The sequence below is a fragment of the Hibiscus syriacus genome, unplaced genomic scaffold (assembly GCF_006381635.1).
Source record: "Hibiscus syriacus cultivar Baekdansim isolate YM2019G1 unplaced genomic scaffold, ASM638163v2 tig00111008_pilon, whole genome shotgun sequence".
Classification (NCBI taxonomy): Eukaryota; Viridiplantae; Streptophyta; class Magnoliopsida; order Malvales; family Malvaceae; genus Hibiscus; species Hibiscus syriacus.
The window spans coordinates 1979367-1993967 of NW_024062951.1; the positions used below are offsets into that span (position 1 = coordinate 1979367).

Below are 14601 nucleotides of genomic sequence, written 5' to 3' on the forward strand. Positions count from 1 at the left end.
GTGGGGGTGCTAATCCTTCCCCGCACGTAACCGACTCCCGAACTCAGATTTTGGTCACGCAGACCTTAATTTGTTGTTTTAATTAAAATTCATTTTTTTTTATTTATTATTTATTTTATTTAAAACAACAAAACATTTTTGGGTGCCCAATCACACCCTAATCAAAGATTGGTGGCGATTCTTTGAACAATATGTTTTTAATGAAAATAGAATTTCAAAATTTTCGAAACGAGAGGTTTTTAAATCGCATTTGTTTTTAAATTAAAAATCAATTGAAAGAGATAAATTAAAAATTAATGTGGTTTTTGAAATCTCACCTTTTCACCTCTAAGAAAAAAATCGTTTCGACACTTAGTTCAAAAGATCTAACAGAAGAACGAAAGAAGCTCAAGAGAGTAGCAAGCATGTAATTTTGTTCCAATACTGTAAAGAATTAGAGTAAGGCCAATAACATTAGGTGGTAACAAGCAAAGTTCACAGTCAATTCAAAGCTAAAATTAATACTACAAGCATGACATTGTTCTCTAAATCCTTTATACAATAATAACAAGGAACAACCTTGATAATGAAGAGGCAAAAGAGACAGTCTTGGCACAAACCATCATGAGTCACAATGAAATAATCAAAGGCATTCTGGTTTAGAAACCAATCCCACTCCAAGCTCTCATTCAAGAGTACTGCAATTGCTTGAAGGATACAGAACCATCATGGGACATTTGCATGGTACCAACTTCGACTGCATCATCATAGGTACATTCTCGACTTCACAAAAAGTTGGATCAATCCATAGCATATTACTCTATTCCAACCTTTCACAAGAAGTAGCTTTGAGATCCAAATGCACAACATATTGATTCATGTGATGATACACTACCTGCAAGGCTGCAAGGTCCTCATCATCCTATGACTATCTTCCTTCATCCCCGAGATAATATATGCAAGTCTAGGTGCTTCCATGTTTGCATATCCACTAGTGTTAAACGGTTTCTTTAAATCCGATTATACAAAATACCCATTAAAGTCCTCTGCTCTAGCAAAGGAAATTGCGTTGAAAAACAACTGATCTCCACTGTAAGGAGCATTGTACAACAACAACAACAACAAAATAAAAAACAGAGAAAGATAAAGTAATCGATACAAGTAGGATTGCAAAAAATGAGATCCATTTTCTATCACTAAACACCCTTTCAGAAGTTTTTACACTTGTCAATGAATTTTTTTATCAACATATCCTATAAAGCTTTTCTCATTGTGGGTAATGAAAAATCAAACCTTCCCAACCTCTAGGTTAAACTAAAAAATCCAATAAAATTGAAGAATCAAAAAAAAAAACCCCACAAACATTACTAGAAAATAGGATAAAAAAGATGCAGGGAGGATTGAAACAATAATAGACACAAACAATACCAAGAAGTATATATATAGTAGTTAAATTTTGCAAGTAGTGAATAAAGCTTAGCTTTTTTTATGCTTTGTTACCCCAGATGTATTCATTAACCAAACCCAGAAAATAGATGATGAAGAAGCATAAAAATAATAGTAAATACACAAGAAGAGAGGTAGAAAACGCTTACTTCAAAACGAAAATGACTCACAAAGAAGCATAGCTCTGAAATTATAAAATGGGTAACAATATTTTGGTTGCCTGAAAAGATAAACACCAGCCTGAAGGATCGTCGTCGGTGAGAAGTAGGTGACGATCAGATAATTTTTAGTGTTAAGAGCTTTAAAGGTGAAGCTGTAAAATGACATACCATTTTCTAAACGGTAAGTTGTTTTACGCGAGAAAGAGAGTGATTTTCCTTTAACCGTAAAACATTTTCCTTTGACTAAAGAATTTTTCTTGAACCAAACACAGAAAACATTTTCTATAAATTGTTTTCACCAAACAAACATAACCTTAGTCATTGTGGTTGATAAATATTAAATAAATGGAGTTTTGAGTTCACTCTGTTGGAAGTTTTCCACCGACAGATCCTACCTCTTCTCACAAACCCTTAAGTCAATAAATCCAAAACAACTGATATTTTTCTCTTTCGACTACTTTCCTATATTTTTTTTGTTGAACTTTCTGATGGCTTCTGCTTGTGTTAACAACATCAGCCTCTCGCCGCCGGAGAATAATTTCCATCCTACACCAACTTACTCTTCAACCTGTTGGTTAACTGATCTTCCATCCAAGGCTCCTCTTCCTGCTTCTAATCCGCCGGAGATTCAAGAGACGGCGGCCGGTGACTTTGAGTTCAGACTTGAAGAAGAACCCCTCACCATGCTTCCAGCTGATGAGCTATTTTCCGATGGTAAGCTCGTTCCTTTACATTTATCGTCTCTGAAGCAACATCCTCCGGTGACTGTTTCGTCCCAAGAAACACCCAAATCTTGCAGCCGTCAAGTAGAAACGGGGATTTCCGTCAAAGCTCCGAGGAGTTCAAGTAGGTGGAGGGGATTTCTGGGCCTTAAAAAATCTTCCCAAAACATTAATAATCAACCTCCCAAATCTGATAATAACCCGAAATCTCTCAAGCATTTTCTTAACAGAAGCTCCAAATCGTCATCGGCTGATTCCTCATTGAATCTTCCCTTGTTGAAAAACTCAGATAACTATGAGCCAGTCCCTGTATCTTCATCGTCAAGGTTGTCTCTTTCTTCTTCATCTTCAAGCCATGAACATGAAGATGTTCCAAGACTATCACTTGATACCGAGAAGGCAAGTTTCAACAACAACCCAAGCCCCAACCCTTTTGCTCCTTGTCGAATGAGGATAGTTAAGCCAAAACCAGGAGCAGGGTCCGATACCGACAGTCAAATAGCAGGTGATGGTGGGACTCAAACGAATGATAGTCCAAGAATGAACTCATCGGGGAAAATCATGTTCCAAAGCCTGGAAAGAAGCTCAAGCAGTCCAAGTAGCTTCAATGGCGGTCCAAGGTTTAAACAGGGAAGGGGTATGGAAAGGTCGAATTCAGCTAATGTTAGAGTGAGCCCAGTTCTTAACGTCGTCCCCTTGAGAGGATCCTCGAAATCGGCCTCCGTGTTTGGATTCTTTTCATCTTCTTCCCCACAAAAGTGTAAATCGAGGAAGCAGCAAAGGGCAACAGCAGGAGCAAGACAACAGATCGAAATCAATGAAAAGTAGCAGATGAGAGATCTAACTTAGTTCTAAGCATAATAGGAACATTTTAAAGCTTCTTTTTCAGATTTTATGTACAAAGAATTGTAGAATTTAGATATATCTGCATTTTTTTCTCCATTTTAATGAATGATTTAAGTGTTTTCAAAATCTGGGGGTTGAATGAATCTTTTGGTTTTCGAGGATGAAGTTTTTGCGAAACACGCGCTAAAAATGCGCGTTCGTAAATTCTTTTTTTTCGGTCTTTCAACTTTTTTGGTAGGATTTTTCGGATTTTGACTTTGACTGAATTTCATGTTGAGCCTATCCAAACTATCTATTTCAGTAGGCCTTGTTTTGGGTAAATTACAAATTCAATAGTTAAATTTTCTAATCACTTCTATTTTAGTCCCAGTACATATGGAGGTTCTTCCAGTTTCTTGAGAGACTTGATGAGAGAGCCATCAGACAAAACCATTGTAAAATTGCCTTCCTTTTTGGAGAACTTATCAACTAGATTGACAGTATATTTAGCAAGAGATCCTCCTCGAAATAAAAGACCACCTTTCCTTTATCTCTCTCTGCCATGGCTCCTCTACAACAAAATCTTATGGAACCTGAAGCGCCTCCAATCCTAATCGAGAAGGCGAGCGTCTTGTCGGTCGGGGCGTGCGATGATCGTGAAACGTGGAAAGAAACACGAAGTGATTTTGGCAGTGACGAAGATGATGAGACCGTGTTAAATGAAACGGTGAAATAAATAGGTGAAGATTGGAAGTATTTTAATTGAAACTGTTGTAAGCAGTTAATTGAAACAATCCTTAAGGCTGGTTCATGCCCAACGTCCAGCCATGTTCCCATTTCATTTGGAGTTATGCATGGACGTACATAAATGGTAAGATATAGCAGGTGGTTTTTATGGAGAATCACTCGTATAAACAACTATCTAGCCAAGGTCCCTAAGGATCAATTGATTCAAAGCAACTTCATTCAAGGAAATTTGAAATTATAATACATAATTTAGTGAAGTTTTGAGTACTTAGAAAATCCTTGATGTTTAAAGTTCTTCATGCAAGTTAAAGCTAAAGTTCTTGATGGTGGTTCGACGATGGTCTGATGTATTTAATGGTGGTTCAACGTATTTAACAGTGGTGCAATCACATCTAAGATTTCAACATACGGTGTAGGCAATTACCGGAAATATTTATAATTGATATTTTTTATTGCGTTTATGCTCATTTATTTTCACATTTGGTATCATGAACATGATTAAATCTCTACCTTCCTGTTTATAAAAGTTTGTATGTTTATCAACAACAACAAAAATGTCATAATTTTAAAATTTGAGAAAATTTTCATTGCAAACTTGATTTTTAAATCATTGGATTTTATTAAACAAAACTTTTAAAATTAATTATGTTTAAAATAATTTTAGAAATAATTGTATAAAATTTTTATGTGTCTAAATTATGTTTGAATGTATATGTAGATTATACGATAGTATTATTGCATAAAATATTTAACAATACAACTTTTATAGTACAAGATTTAAGGGTTGATGTCTATGTATCCTATGTAACATCAAACGTAGATTTTATCACCACATTAAGTCATTGAATTTTGTTGATCTATCAATTTTAATCACGTGAGGATTGTTGAAAAATAACTGATATTTTAGAACTTTGAGGCTTATTATCTATGGGTAAAATTGAAGGTTTAAATAATAAAACAATAATTTTATATTCTATTTCAAGAGACCTTTGAAACAGTGTATAATATGCCCAAAATTATTAAGTGATGAATGAAAAATTAATAGTCAAAACAAGCAATACGCAAATATTGTTGAAAAGTATTTGGTGCTTAAAACACTTTCATCACACATGGAAAGAGTATAGAGGTTTGAAAGGTGTTTATAAGCTAGAACCAATTTTTACAGTTAATGAATGTGCAACCCTCTTGTGTGTAGGTGCAGGGGTGAAAATCAATCATATTTGGGGTTTGGTGAGCACTCGCACAACATAAACGACACGAAATGTACAGTTCGTCTCTTGGTGTTCCAGAAACAAAAGTAACGTTTATTACATTTTAATTTTTTAATTAATTCTTATGACCGTTCACACTTTATTATTATGCTTATTAATCTCATTTAATCTCTTCAACCATTATTCTCTCTCTTTTATAAACAAGTTGACAATGTCACGCCCTTGGAAGGGCTCGTGGTCCGTGACAACAGCATAAGTTTTTAGGGTTATAATTTTTTTTCTCAAAATTAAACATTGGGAACCAAAATATTTATATATATATATATATATATAAACTAAAATAAATATTTAATTAAATGTCAACGACTTTTTTTATCATTGTGTTTCTATTTTAATCCATTCCCCCCTAATAAAATATCAAATATGGTGCCTCTTCCTCTTAAACAAGATTATATATACCTAGAATAGGATGTTTGATTATTTTTGTTTGGCTTAATACTGAAATAGGCGCTTAAACTATACATTTTTTCTCGAATAGGCGCCTACAATATTTTTTGGAACATCCAAGTGCCCAACGTTACAAACATTACCACTTTAGGCTCCTGGGATGTAACAATCTTTAGTTTTATTCGTTCAGTGACACATGTCACCATCTAGTAAATTTAAAATTTATTTTTTTTTAAAATATTAAAAATATTATTATATTTATAAAAAAATATGGATTTCTTTTAAATTACAAAAAATTCTCAAATTCCCTAAAATTCCAAAATCCTAACACTAACCCGTCATCTACACCCTTTTCGACCACGACCACCGTCTTCGAAGTAGTCCCTACCATCACCCTAGTTATACGCCACCGTAGTTGTCGCCGATTGGCCATCAAAATCGTGTGGGATTGTGATTTTCATCCTAGGGTTCATGGGATATAAGACGTCGATTCGTCATCGATCAATCACAATTTCATAGGGGTTTTGATCATCGGGGGGAGGTGAGGTCGATTGAAGCTTCGTCGATGGCAAAGGGCGGCGGTCGGCGTGGGTTTAGGAGTTGAAATGAAGGTTTCCAAAGGTTTGGAGTTATTTTCGAAATGTGTTTCTTTTTAAAATATATATAATTTTATTTTTTTAATTCTATACAAAAATTTTAAAATTATCATATTGTGACATGTGTCACTTAACGGAGGAAATTAACGCTGTTGACGGCCCGGACACCTAAAGTGGTAACATTTGTAACGTTAGACACCTGGATGGTCTAAAAAATACTATAGACACATATTTAAGAAAAAATGTATAATTTGAACACTTATTTAGATATTAATCCTTTTTGTTTTGCATTTAAGATTTTGATTTGTTTAATAACTTTATATTTGACTGAGCAATGGTCCATCTTTTATTTCACTTCTTTGACATTTTACTCATAGTTTGCATCCATCTCTTCGGAAGATAAAAATTAAATTTTACTTTTACAATATCAGTGTGAGAATTTAATATACAAAACCCATAATTTCTAGGTTGTTGCAATTAGGGATGAAATCAAGAGTGTTCTGTTGGGAGGTCAGATAAAAAAAATTAAATTTGGATTAAAGCAAAAGATGTGTTAAATTTAATTATTTATTTATAATGGGCTAAATTATAATTTTCTATTTAGGATAAAAAAAGGATTAAATTAAATTCTTATGCTTAATAGGGACTATAACTAGAATTGAACTGCAAGAACCTTTAAAATGGTCTCAAGCCATTAATGTTGAACATAAATAGGTCCTATTTTATATCTCTCTCATGTATATTTATTATTTTAGAAAGTTCTGAACCTATTTATTATCTTGTAATTATCATAAATTATTTAATATATATATATATCTTCTTGAGTGACTTTGAAAAGTAAAAAAAAAAAGATATAATTTAAAATTATGAATATATAATATATTGTAATTAAGAATATATATATGTGAGATAATATTCTTTTTTGGTTTATTTTGGATAAGGAGACATCCAACTTAGATGACGTTCAAACTTCGGAAACAAAAGTTACGTTTGACTTTTTATTACTGAAAATAGCTCATCTTGTCATCAAGTTGTAACACTTACATGTGCTCCTGCTCTTTACGAAGAAAAATTAGGGCCAATCATCTCCACCCATGTTTCTACTTCTATAATGTCATTTGTCAAAATAATTAACACCATATAAGCAAGATAAGTTGGAAAAGATATCCGTAAAAAGAGTCCACATCATTCAATTGAAAGGAATCCAACCTTTTGAATTAATTTATCAAATTATAATATAAATATTCTTTTATTACCCACATTTTTTTTAAGATTTTACTTAGATTAATATGAATCTATTTGTGTCGTACATATAATTTTGGTGTACGAGTCTCCCAACAAGAATTTTATGTATACATAAAGCCTTGAACTCGAGAAGTGTTTAATTGATATCAAGTTGGTTATCAGTTAAACCAACCGCGTTAGATAAATTAAAATATAAATAAATTCACCAAAACTATTATTTAACAAATTCTATAAAATAAAGACAGTTTCAAAGCTGATTTGGGGTTTGATGCGAAAGAGTCCATACTTTGACTTGACCTCAACTACCAGCATTCAATTGACTCCAAATTAACATTTTCCTTATTTAAGGTTCGCTTGTGTTCAAAGGTACAGAGAGAAATTAAAGTGATAATAATCATAGAAGGAAGAGAGAAAAAAAAAACAGAATTAAGAGATGAACATGGTCCAAGGCACTAGTATTATCAACGACGAAGATGTTCAACTTCCAGGTTTCCGATTCCACCCAACAGATGAAGAGCTCGTAGGGTTTTATCTTCGACGAAAAGTCGACAACAAATCCCTCCCCATAGAGCACCTCATCAAACATATCGATATCTACAAATATGATCCTTGGGATCTTCCAAGTACGTTTCCTTCTGTCTATTGATCTCGATCGTTCGTATTTATATGAATTTCGACATGTTAATAGTTCGTTTTATATGCAGAGGCCAACACGGTGGGTGACGAAAACGAATCGTATTTCTTCTGCAGACGAGGAAAAAAGTATCGGAACAGCGTAAGACCGAACCGAGTGACGGGGTCTGGGTTCTGGAAAGCAACGGGCATCGACAAGGCTGTTTATTCTGTTGGAGGTGAAGCCAAGTGCATCGGGCTAAAGAAAACGTTAGTTTACTACCGAGGAAGTGCAGGAAAGGGAACCAAAACATAGTGGATGATGCACGAGTTTCGCATTCCCAATCCCAAATCTAGTGCACAAGATGCTGTAAGTAAAGCCTTGGCCCTTGAAACAAATATATCATAAACTAGTGTTAAAGGGTTTCCAATTATGTCATGGAATCGCAGGAAGTATGGACAATATGTCGAATCTTCAAGCGGTACGTAGATTGCAGAAAGAACACACCCAACTGGGGACGAGTCGCTGCTAAACGTTCTTCGACTGGCAATGGCAATGGCATACACAGCTCCCAAAGTTGCAGTGTGGAATCCAGCAGTCGTGAAAATTACATTACTTTCGGCTCTCTAATTGTTCAAAACCATGAAGTTGACAAGGCAGCCGTGATGAATAATGGAAGCTGGCATGGAGAGCAATCTATGGCATCCTTACCATCTTCATGCTTCTCTAACTATCCGGAAAATGATTTCTTCACAAATGCCGACTGGGAACAGCTCAAATCAGTTGTAGAATTGGCTCTCGATCCCTTTCTTATGTAAATATTTGTGTTCACCAACATTACTCTGTACTTCTTCCCCCTCTTGAATTTCATTCTAATATAACTTCTATTTATGCACTAATATTAATATTCAAATTTCAATATCTATTCAAATATAACTTTCAATCATTTGACATTGAACGGTATTCAGGGTACTCGAATCCGATACCTCAAGAAATAATAACAATTACTTTACCACAGAGATCGCTTGGTTCGGAAAAATTTATAAAAGTTTTTTATTCTTTTATTCTACATATTAGGTAATTTATATATTATATTAAATTTAAATATAAAATATAATGTAAATGTGAAAAGATATGTGAAATTGATTATACTTAATTTTTTTAATGGGAAAATATATAATGATAATAACATAAATTCGCATATGCTAAATATTAAATAAAAATTATATATATTTTAAAAGAATATAGAGTTTCTTTTGAATAGTTGGAAATGATTATAATGTAGTATTTATTCATAATTATCTTAATTAATTAATAATATATACAAATCTTATAAACATAACTATTCAAACTCAAAACCTTTAAAAATAGCAACGTTCGTTTCTATCACTAAAACAACTTGATAATTTCAATACAAAAAATTCAAAAATGTTCTAATTACATAGAATTAAGCGTAACTGACACTCTAGTTACTGCTTACTGCAAAGCATAGCAGACCATTAAAGTTGTTAACAAGCATTTCAATGTTTTTTTCTTTCATTCTCGGTTTCATGATTTTAATCAGATTACTTCGGATTGATTCGTATCATGCATTTATTTTTTGGTAGATGAATTTGTCTATGTGAATTTTTTTACATACACAAAAACTTAAATTCGAAACTTAATTAATTGATATTAAGTTACTTACCACTTTAACCAATCCGTTAATAACATTTTAATGTTTTTCTAATAAAGTGTATGGTTGTCGAATTTTTCTCGTGTAATTAGAAAATGTAAAGTTTTCCAATCCATTTTTAGTCAAATTCCAATCTTTTTACACAAAACTTATACACCCAAAGTTAAAGAATTATTTACACAAGAGATCCTTAAACTATGAATCTATTCTAAATGGATCTCTAAACTCTAAAATATTCTATATTAGACTCCAAATTAAGAATCCATTTTAAATTGGTTCTTAAACTTTAAAATATTATATATTAGTCGTTAAACTATCAGTGGCATTCCGTTTTGATCCTTTTAATCTTGGGAATTAAGTCTTAATCTTCTTAAAAAGATTAACATGTTTTTGAAGGCCTTGAGACTTGAACTCATAACCTTTTCAAAAATAATGTGTTTATAAAGGTCCTGAGAAATATTTAGGTCACGGTTTCAATTCTCAATACCTTTAAAAACATATTAATTTTTTATCAATATTTTTAACAATATATTAACAAAAGGATCAAAATGAAGTAATATTGATAGTTTAAGGATTGATTTAAACTTTTTTAATATAAGAGAGGAGTATTTGTTTCAATTAGTCTAGGGTGTTAGAACTCGAAACAAGGAAGAATAAGTTAAGTATAAAGAAACAATATTCCTATATATATATATTAAAAATATAGGAATACTTTTGTTGTAGAAGGTAGACAACGAAAGTAAACATGAAGATTAGATTATGTGTTTGCTGGGGAAGTTATACCGTGCGACAGTCTTTATATACAGATAAGGAAAGACACTAACGATTTTGTTATTATTTTTTTAACATTTCTGGTAAAAAATTACATAAAACATTATTATTTCTACTTAAAACATTATTTTTTTAACATTTCCGGTAAAGTGTCCAATAATAACAAAACCGGTAGAAAAAATAATGTTTTAGGTAACGTTTTACCGGATATGTTAACAAAACCGGTAAAGCGCCCAATAATAACAAAACCAGTAAAAAAATAATGTTTTAGGTACATTTTTACCGGAAATATTTAAAAAAAATAAAACCGATATCTTTTTTATTTAGCCGTATATTAAGGTTGCAGCACCGTAAAACTTTCGTGTTGGCTGCTTTTAGATAAAGGTCAAGCAGCTCTCTTTGACTAATTCTTTTAGTCCAAACAATTACTTGTAGTCAAATATGGTAATATTGATTATTCCTGTTTTTTGTTGACCAAAAACCTACATTTTCAGTCAAACTTAATATTTGACCATTGGAATCTTGAAAGCTAGTTTGATTAAACGAAAGAATCAAAGTAGAATAAATAAAAATATATTATTTGATACATCAACAATGATGGTCAAAGATATTCATGTTATCTCATGTAATATCTTTCTACCTGAGGTAGGACATGTTCATAGTTTTTTTAACCATTGAAAATGTACACACCCTATAAATACACTTACTAGAACCCAGAATTTCAAAGGCTTGAGCCACCGAAGCCAATGGTTAATTTTGGATTTACATTAGAAATTGGAACCACATAAAAATAATAATGCTTTCTGGATTGCTCAATAACCTGTTGATCTCGTTATTAAAGTTATGCAGTTTCATCTTCAAAATGCGTAGCAACTTTCATATGATGCATAATGAGTATGAGCAACAAGATTTTATAACTAAGAAGAAAAAACATTTATAAAAATGAAATAATCAAGAAAGTTCTTTGCTTTGTTCTTTTTTTCCAGTCTGTTTGATTCGCTTTTTTTAGTTTTAATCTAAAATTAACCATTGTTTTAATTTGGTTTAAACTAAGATCAACTACAACCATAGATATGATAGGTTTATAGCTAATTAACGATTTTAATTACGAAAGGACCTAATTTACATAAATTAATAGTTTTGTTATAATTTAATGACGTCAGGTTAAATCAACTCTTATCATTATTATTATCGGTATGACTGCCATAATTTAATGATGTCAGGTGACAATTTAACAATACAGGCGCACCAGCAAACACGCAACCATTTGAATCCAGATTATCTAAGAAAAATATAACATTATAAGCTAGCTATTGTTGCTATAAATACAAATCATAGGTTTAAAACTCAATCCTACACCGTCCTCAACGCTATTTATTACTTCAAAATGATACACCAAAGCCAATCAAACCAAGTATTTGAGTTTTGTCAATCACAGTGTCTCATCTCCTACTACTCCAACATTGCTTCTGTTTCTTTTACTCCGGTTTCAGTCTCAAGGAAGCACTGCAAAGTGCAAAGTCAAACCTCAAACCCACAAAATGATTTGAGCAGCATTGAACTCTTGGATGGAACCCGACATTTAAAGAAAATGGTTTTACCTGTTGATGCAGTATCGCTTCCCCGTTGGTGGAGGACCGTCATCGAAGACATGGCCAAGATGAGCACCGCAAGTAGCGCAAAGAACTTCTGTGCGAGGCATAAAGACTATCGACCAATCTGACTTTAGCTGCACATTCTTTCCTACAGGTTGATAATATGATGGCCAGCCAGTTCCACTCTCAAACTTAGTCGATGATCTGCGCATAGAGGATCACGATCACCAAGTGTTTGGATGTCATAGGTTGAATTGATATTTGTCTGCAATTATGACTTACTCGAAAAGAGGCGTGTCACAACATATGCAGTGATAAGTTCCTGGTGTTTTTGTGTTCCAGTATTCCCTGCACATAAAAAAGGTGCAAACATAATAAACTAGTAGAAGAAGAATGAAGAGCACATTGACAACAGCCAGTTCAATGCAGACAAGGATCGAAAACAATCAAGAGCAACAACCAAGTATTTTAGCACCTCCAATCAAAATGATTTATCCAGGTCCATTTCGACACTGTTGTTTTTGCAACCAAAAAAGCAGATCAGAAGTTGAACCTGAAAAGCAGCACATATTCTATGAACAGACACAGAGCATACCCAGTGAAAGCTCTTTCGGTCCCTTTTTGTCGAGTAACATAGAATTGCTCAGGTGTTAGCCTCTTCTTCCATTCTTCGTTACTTAAAGAAGCATAGTTAACTGCAGCGGCCTCTGTACGGGATGGACCATCAATATCTGAAGGACCAAGCTCAATTCAGATTTTTTGCAAGAAAAGAAAAAATGCTGGGTTTTGACAGAAAAGAATTAGAAAACTCATTCATCCTAATAACCCCCTGGAAGGTGATTTAACATTATTTTAGCTGTTTCAGAGTTGAAGATATATAAAAGGAGAAAGGAACCAGGGATGGATCTAGGGGCCGTCCTGAAAATTTCAAATTATTACATATTTTAGATATTTTTTATTGATAATATATTTTCGTTTCTTAAAATTTTATAAATTCAACCTCCTCTTAAAATTTTAAAAATTAGCTCATAACATAAAATTTATATCCATGGAACGTTGTGTAAAGATCATATGGATATTTCAACCTAAGCCAAGCAAAAGATGATGCTTGTCAAAATTTTATCAAACATCCACACCAAGCAGAGATACTGACAGACAAGGATGAACAGAAGGAGGCGAGTAGAAATAGTAAATCTTAAAAATTTTAAATTAGTATATATTTTAAATATTTTTAATTAATAATTTATTTTAGAACTTAATAAATTCGCCTCACTCTAAAATTTTAAAACTTCGTCCCCAAATATCACATTATTCGTCCGTCACTGCTGACAGGAATCCTTCACTATCAGCCATGGTTAATTCTGAACTCTGAATTAAGCCTCAACATAATCAATGACAAGTTCTTAAACACCTTTAATGGAAGACAGACTCAACCCAAATCAAGAATTAAGCCTTCTAGGACTTACAGTTCCTCTAACAGTTGCTTATACATCACAATATCCAAAGAAAGCGCAAAGAAGAAGGTAAAATATTGAAGTTTCAATTCTGATAATAACCAAATAAAAGTAAATACCTTGAACGTTGTCGGGCGTGTGGGAAGAAGCAGAAGAACCCATTGATCGAACCAAGAAGGAAACTTTCCGGGTTTGCTAACAACACTAAAAGCCTTTAATTTTGGACTGAAAAGGATTTGGGTTCTCAAAGGAATATAGATTCCTATGCTTAGGCTGCCAACGGCCATTGTTGCTTAACAAACATATAAGGCAGATTCTCGAAAGAGTCAAATCGTTGGTATTCGTTCGAATGTTTTTGGTGGTCTGATTTTGGGAAATGGAAATATATATCCAACGGTGGAAACAAGTAAACCGAGTACGTGGCCGATTGACATGAAAGAGGTGCAACAAGAGGACATGAACTCTCCACGTTCATCGCTTGATATATCATACATTATTAGATTCTGAAATTTATTATTGAAAATCACAAACATTAGTTGGTACTTCCTATTTTACACAAGTACCTAATATTTAAGCATTATAAGGAGTTTTTATGGTCAATTTTTATTTAAAATAGTTTAAGATAATTATAAGATAATATTTATTTAATTTTTTTTAATTAATTGATAAAACATATATATTTTATAGGTATAATTACTTAAACTCAAAATTTCTAAAAAGATTAATATTCATATTTACTATTAAAATCACGTGATAACTTTATATAATAAAAAACCTAAAATATAATTGAAAGGAGCTTTGAATCAATAGTGTTGACATGATCACAACAATCCAAATGTTGTTTCGAACATTGATATAGATCAACATCACACTTTGGATGCTCATTTCTTTCATTTTCTATTCCCCTCTTCTTCTTCCATCAAATTAGTAATTACATAATTATAAAATACAACTCTAATAAATCATATAGTTATTCGAATGACTCAAAATTTTTAGTAATTAATGGATTAATTTTAAAGTTTGAGTCGAGTTTCTTAGCTCTGTATGATATATGTATATCATATATGAAATATATATATATATATATATATATATATAGTTATAAAAAATCATT

General features: G+C 32.5%; 1 protein-coding gene and 2 pseudogenes across 1 annotated transcript; 2 read left to right on the top strand and 1 right to left on the bottom strand.

The window, feature by feature from the left end:
• Positions 1-2047: 2047 nt before the first annotated feature.
• On the top strand, positions 2048-3158 carry LOC120149659 (annotated as a pseudogene).
• A 4612-nt stretch (positions 3159-7770) lies between these two features.
• LOC120149600 lies at positions 7771-8841 on the top strand (annotated as a pseudogene).
• A 3073-nt stretch (positions 8842-11914) lies between these two features.
• Positions 11915-13781, bottom strand: LOC120149764 (peptide methionine sulfoxide reductase B1, chloroplastic-like). Its single transcript, XM_039162472.1, has 5 exons — positions 13607-13781; positions 12629-12764; positions 12316-12381; positions 12040-12237; positions 11915-11944 (listed from the first exon to the last, which is right to left on the bottom strand). The coding sequence occupies exons 1-5, from the start codon at positions 13647-13649 to the stop codon at positions 11917-11919; spliced, it is 471 nt and encodes a 156-aa protein (XP_039018403.1). The 5' UTR covers positions 13650-13781; the 3' UTR covers positions 11915-11916.
• Positions 13782-14601: the final 820 nt, after the last annotated feature.

What these genes read in the sequence shown, in the direction of transcription:
- LOC120149764 (XM_039162472.1), bottom strand. Translation starts at nt 13,649, where the DNA reads ATGGGTTCTTCTGCTTCTTCCCACACGCCCGACAACGTTCAAG. An exon ending in TGTGACACGCCTCTTTTCGA is followed by an intron (nt 12,238 to 12,315) that starts GTAAGTCATAAT and finishes CTCTATGCGCAG; the next exon opens with ATCATCGACTAAGTTTGAGA. An exon ending in AAGCGATACTGCATCAACAG is followed by an intron (nt 11,945 to 12,039) that starts GTAAAACCATTT and finishes TGCACTTTGCAG; the next exon opens with TGCTTCCTTGAGACTGAAAC.